Source organism: Amphimedon queenslandica, unplaced genomic scaffold, assembly GCF_000090795.2.
Source record: "Amphimedon queenslandica unplaced genomic scaffold, v1.1 AMPQUscaffold_13435, whole genome shotgun sequence".
In the NCBI taxonomy this organism is placed as follows: domain Eukaryota; kingdom Metazoa; phylum Porifera; class Demospongiae; order Haplosclerida; family Niphatidae; genus Amphimedon; species Amphimedon queenslandica.
The window spans coordinates 237,389-242,744 of NW_003546329.1; the positions used below are offsets into that span (position 1 = coordinate 237,389).

The 5,356-nt window shown below is 35.6% G+C and overlaps 3 protein-coding genes across 3 annotated transcripts in view; all 3 read left to right on the top strand.

Moving 5' to 3' along the window:
• The first annotated feature begins 510 nt into the window (after positions 1–510).
• Positions 511–3,452, top strand: LOC100632072 (S-adenosylmethionine synthase-like). The gene is made up of 12 exons (XM_003386102.2): positions 511–613; positions 661–738; positions 807–929; positions 1,010–1,122; positions 2,173–2,252; positions 2,301–2,364; positions 2,418–2,552; positions 2,600–2,683; positions 2,728–2,794; positions 2,843–2,958; positions 3,011–3,144; positions 3,198–3,452. Exons 1-12 carry the CDS (start codon positions 553–555, stop codon positions 3,298–3,300), a joined length of 1,158 nt encoding a protein of 385 aa, XP_003386150.1. The 5' UTR covers positions 511–552; the 3' UTR covers positions 3,301–3,452.
• A 75-nt stretch (positions 3,453–3,527) lies between these two features.
• On the top strand, positions 3,528–4,712 carry LOC100632197 (40S ribosomal protein S16-like). Its single transcript, XM_003386103.3, has 5 exons — positions 3,528–3,629; positions 3,677–3,778; positions 3,827–3,923; positions 3,978–4,025; positions 4,485–4,712. Exons 1-5 carry the CDS (start codon positions 3,585–3,587, stop codon positions 4,628–4,630), a joined length of 438 nt encoding a protein of 145 aa, XP_003386151.1. The 5' UTR covers positions 3,528–3,584; the 3' UTR covers positions 4,631–4,712.
• A 9-nt stretch (positions 4,713–4,721) lies between these two features.
• LOC100634229 (cyclin-dependent kinase-like 1) overlaps positions 4,722–5,356 on the top strand; it is a 1,675-nt gene continuing 1,040 nt past the window's right edge. Inside the window, exons 1-4 of the mRNA XM_019995690.1 lie at positions 4,722–4,876; positions 4,931–5,014; positions 5,065–5,186; positions 5,239–5,315. Of these exons, the coding sequence (XP_019851249.1) occupies positions 4,793–4,876; positions 4,931–5,014; positions 5,065–5,186; positions 5,239–5,315 (367 nt within the window). The 5' untranslated portion in view covers positions 4,722–4,792. The remainder of the gene's footprint in view (positions 4,877–4,930; positions 5,015–5,064; positions 5,187–5,238; positions 5,316–5,356) is intronic.

The window sequence follows — 5,356 nt, forward strand, 5'->3', positions numbered from 1 at the left end:
GTCACAAGATCAATGAGGTATATATAATATAGTCTTTTTAATGGTTTTTATCTTATTGTAGCCTTTCCCTCTCTTTGTGAAACTTGAAGACTCACAAGTTTTGGGTTTGAAAAAGAAATATTCTGGAAAATGACACTTGTTGATTTTGTGTGATCATTAATTGCTATAAATTTAAGTAGGCTGACTATAGTTTTGGTAGTAGTGAAAGCAATACTATAATAGTGTGTCTAAATTTCATTTAACTTTTAATATGGAATGCATGTGAATGATGCAACACATTTTTGAGTAAATTATGATATGCTTAATGTTGCTTGACTCGTCTCAATGGCTATTGTAATTTTAGTGTAAGCGTACATCAGCAGATTCTTTATCTCCTAGGATAAACTGGTTTATCGAGTTTTTACTTGTTTGTCAAGTTTATACTGGTTTATCCGGTTTAACTGGCCTTGAACTGCCATGCATGCAAATGCTTGTATATATTGATACATTGTCTGCACATAAAGCATAGTACACCAAAAATTGTGAGCTGCTGTAGAGACTAAACTAATTAAAATGGACAAGGCTAATGATCATTTTATATTTACATCTGAAAGTGTTGGTGAAGGTCACCCAGGTAATATAGCTCCATGCATGAATTATTAAGACATCTTTTTATATTAGACAAGATGTGTGACCAAATATCTGATGCTATTTTAGATGCTTGTCTGAAGCAAGATCCATTGAGCAAAGTTGCTTGTGGTATGCATTATCGTTTTTTTAATACTTACTTTGTCATTAATGCGGATTATATATATATATATATACAGAAACTGCTACAAAGACTGGAATGATTCTCGTTTTTGGAGAAATAACTACAAAGGCTATTTTAGACTACCAAACCATCATTCGGGATACAATCAAAAAGATTGGTTACAATGACTCAAATATAGGTAAAGTTAGAAACATGTGCAATCTATTGTATCCAAGTGCACAGACTGCTCTTGTATAACAAAAATTGTATGTTTAACAGGATTTGATTATAAAACTTGCAATGTCCTTGTTGCTATTGAGCAGCAAAGTCCAGATATTGCTCAAGGTGTGCATGAAGGTCGAAAAGACGAAGACGTTGGTGCTGGAGATCAGGTATGTGCTATTATGCATGTTGCATTCGCGAAGCGCACCGCAATTTGACCACACCCTTCGCGTATTTTGGGCGTTTTCAAACTTTGGTACTACATACAAAAATGGATGTACTCCCAAAAGGCACCCAGTCTAATCTGTAAAGCACTATTCAATCTGTAAAGTACTATTCCTGGTCCTCTTCAAAGGCTTGCTGACAAAGGAAAGCAGAAATGACTGTTCACTGCTAGCCATGCATTGTAGTTTGTCATGACTGAAATGATCTGATTACTGGTATATTGATTTCTCATTTCCGGTCAAAATTTTTGGTATTCGAGTAAGCCATAGATTTTGCCATAGATTAGACTCATCCATATTATGCTACTAATGCTTAAATTATATTATGCAGCATTGCTCATAAAATGTCATGATTATTCTTCAAAAATAGTACATTAAGCTCTCAATTATGCTTCAAAACAGTCAAAAACATCCATCAATAGCGAAGACTAATAGTCTAAAGGTGCAGCTGAAGAGAAAACCAAACACTTTTGTTGATCTACATTGGTAATTTAAGACTTCAAAAAGGCTGCAGCTAAAAAAACAATTTTGCCTTTTATGCTAGTATAATTTTCAGATATTTCCCAATTATGCTGGCATAATTCTTGTATTCTTTTACCTAATTATGGTATAATGCTCAAAAGTTATGCCTGCATAATTTGAGCCTCCCTAACATTGAGTCCATCATAGTATCTATGAGTCAATGCCCAACCCAGCTACCGCCTAGGTATGCATGGCCAGGTCTTTTTTTTAAGGATCATAGCAAAAGCTAATAATAGATTAACAAATAATAGATCAATATAGGTTAGATGAAATGAATGATTTTAATTTAGAAATAGAGAGAGATAGTTTGATAGAGGACGGGAGAAAGTTCCATTGGTTTATGCTTGATGGGAAAAAAGAGTGAAGAAAGGACGAGGATTTGCAAATGATTGGTTTGGTTTTCTAAATTTTCCAAAGCTTTATTGATTTTTTCAGGTTTTCAAAACTTTTCATATAATGTTTACCCATCAATAGGGAATGATGGTTGGATATGCCACAAATGAAACACCTGAGCACATGCCAGTGACTGTTGTTTGGTCCCATAACTTAAACAAGTCAGTACAAACAGGCTATAATGCACAAAAGTTATAATCTATTTAAAGGAAACTAGCTGAATGTAGGAGGAATGGGACTTTGCCCTGGATTAGGCCAGATTCTAAGGCTCAGGTGCACATTGGCTTCTTTCATTATTGCTTACTATAGTCATTACATATATTTAGGTGACAGTTGAATATGTCATAGAGGATGGTGCTTGTGTACCTCTTAGAGTGCATACAATTGTTATCAGTGTCCAACACTCAGAAGATGTTACTAATGAAGAGATGAGAAAAGACCTGAAAGATGTTGTTGTCAAAGTATAAGTCATATAGAGTAAGATCTCAATTATTATATGTGCATATAGAGTGTCATACCTGAAAAATACCTGGATGACAATACTATATATCATTTGCAAAGCTCTGGAGCTTTTGTCATTGGTGGTCCACAAGTAAATTTTTGCCTACTTTACTACGTAACTTATATTTGTAATAGGGAGACGCTGGTTTGACTGGCCGAAAGATTATTGTTGATACATATGGAGGATGGGGAGGTCATGGAGGTCAATATACCATTCACAAGCTTTTCATAGTTTTCACAAAAATTATAGGTGGTGCTTTCTCTGGAAAAGACCCTACAAAGGTTGATCGTTCAGGTGCTTATGCTGCTCGTTGGGTTGCTAAGTCTATTGTAGCATCAGATTTAGCTAAAAGGGTCATTGTTCAAGTAATAATGTCATGACAATATGTAACTGATGCTATTGCATATCATTATCTAGGTCTCATATGCTATAGGGGTTAGTAAACCTCTATCAATTTTTGTGGATACATATGGAACTGGTGTCAAAAGTAACCAAGAAATTCTTGAAATAATAAACAAAAACTTTGATCTTCGACCAGGAGCGATCATAAAGTCAGAAAAACTTATATTTGTGTGCTAGATCAGTTAAATATTTTTTTATTTAGGGAACTTGACTTATTAAGCCCAATTTATCAGCAAACAGCAGCCTATGGTCATTTTGGTCGTGAAGAATTTCCGTGGGAAAAGCCAAAAAAGCTCACTTTTTAAATTTGCATAATGTGCAGTGTGTCTGCATGTACATGCATAACTTTTTGCCATGCACTTAGCTAGAACTTGCTAAACTCAGTAGATAGACTATAGTGTGATTTATATTTTATTAAAATAACTGTGTGTCTGAGTATGTAGATGATTTTAACCATTTTGGTCATGTACTCTTGCCATTGGTCCGTAAATCCAGTAGAATGATTAGTAATCTTGTTTATGCATATCCGGGCATTCGCAAGGGTAAAATCACGTGATCTCTGATCACAAGCACATGGTCTAAAGCAGCAATGGAGAAAAGACAGAGGCCTTCTGTTCAAGTATTTGGTCGTAAGGTAACCTTAATATCATTTTATATCCTGAAATTATGCTCACAATATAGAAAACAGCTACTGCTGTGGCTCACTGTAAACAAGGGAATGGTATCATGAAGGTAAATGGTAGGCCATTACACTTAATGGAACCAGCTACTCTTCGTTACAAGGTCAGTTCCAAGTAGATTATTATTAATTTTTGTTGTGTCATATTCTAGTTGGAGGAGCCATTACTTTTACTCGGACGGGAGAAGTTCATGGGTGTTGATATACGTGTGAGGGTCCGAGGTGGTGGCCATGTTGCACAAATTTATGGTAATCATAAATCATAGACATTACAATATTTTTATTTTTTTGTTTTTTTAATAGCCATCAGACAAGCTATTAGCAAAGCATTGGTAGCATACTATCAGAAATGTAAGTAATAATATTACTGTTATAGTATTAAAAAGTACCCTTATGACCTAATATTTTTCTGTGTAGAGTAAGTGCTGGTATCATAAGATTGTTTGTATTATGGGACACTGCCTGTGTAATTTCAATGATAAGATCAAACATTTTTAATGTCTCATAACTGGTGCATGTATCCTATTTTACTGTAATTGCATTTCTATCAGATGTTGAAGTAATAGTATTGAGATAAAGGTGTTGTGTTTTACTTGTTGCTTCCATTACTTATCTTCAATTCATAATCTATAATGCTTATGTGCAAGTAGCAATGATTCATGTATGATCCAGTGATTAACATCCTTTGCTTTGTGTGTGTGTGTGTGTTTTGTTTTGACTGTTTCTTCATGCATGATTTCATAGAATACATACCTCTGTCACATAATAGCTACAATATTTTGATTGGATTCTAATAATATTTTTTGTTAGATGTTGACGAGGCAAGCAAGAAAGAGATCAGAGACCAGCTAGTTCGCTATGACCGTACTTTACTTGTTGCTGATCCTCGTCGCTCAGAGCCCAAGAAGTTTGGTGGACCTGGAGCAAGATCCAGATACCAGAAATCTTATCGTTGAGAGACACTCGTTTGGAAATAATTGTTTTACAGAAATAATTTTGTTTTGCTTCTTGAAGCAGCACAGTCATTATACACATGTATTATAGCCACGTAATTATTTTGGGTGGTGCCGTTGCCTAGCAACATTTCATAACACATTGAAACTGGAGGCTCTGGGAAGATGGAGAAGTACGAAAGGATCTGCAAGATAGGAGAAGGAGCTTATGGTGTCGTTTTCAAGTGTCGACTGAAAGACTCTGGGCAGGTTTGGCGCTAGCAACATTAACCTTTATGTAGAATGCCCGTACTTCTGTGCTAGGTTGTTGCAATAAAGAAATTTGTTGAAACTGAGGATGATCCCAATATTAGGAGAATAGCCATGAGAGAGGTCAGGATGCTAAGGGTAAGCTATAAGGCCTTCGCAACGTACCTGCTTTATCTCTTGTCTTTCAGCAACTTAAACATGGCAACCTTGTCAATCTCCTAGAAGTATTTCGACGTAAACGTAAGCTCCATCTTGTGTTTGAGTATTGTGATCACACTGTTCTCAATGAGCTAGAGGCTCATCCCAGAGGGTAATAATTGGAGTTTTTGTTAATAATGGTTGCATGTATGTACTGTGTGCAGGTTGGATGAGACATCAGCTAAACGTATTATTTGGCAGACACTTCAAGGCGTTAATTACTGCCATCACCAAAATGTAAGTTAGCAGTATCTCCTTTATATATCAAGCCTTCCTTCTCTC

Bases quoted from the DNA above. Each gene is read 5' to 3' on its own strand.
- LOC100632072 (XM_003386102.2), top strand. From the start codon at position 553: ATGGACAAGGCTAATGATCATTTTATATTTACATCTGAAAGTGTTGGT. The intron at 2,684-2,727 runs GTAAATTTTTGC...TATTTGTAATAG, and splicing joins TTGTCATTGGTGGTCCACAA to GGAGACGCTGGTTTGACTGG. The intron at 3,145-3,197 runs GTCAGAAAAACT...TTTTTTATTTAG, and splicing joins CGACCAGGAGCGATCATAAA to GGAACTTGACTTATTAAGCC.
- LOC100632197 (XM_003386103.3), top strand. From the start codon at position 3,585: ATGGAGAAAAGACAGAGGCCTTCTGTTCAAGTATTTGGTCGTAAG. The intron at 3,630-3,676 runs GTAACCTTAATA...CTCACAATATAG, and splicing joins TTCAAGTATTTGGTCGTAAG to AAAACAGCTACTGCTGTGGC. The intron at 3,924-3,977 runs GTAATCATAAAT...TTTTTTTAATAG, and splicing joins CCATGTTGCACAAATTTATG to CCATCAGACAAGCTATTAGC.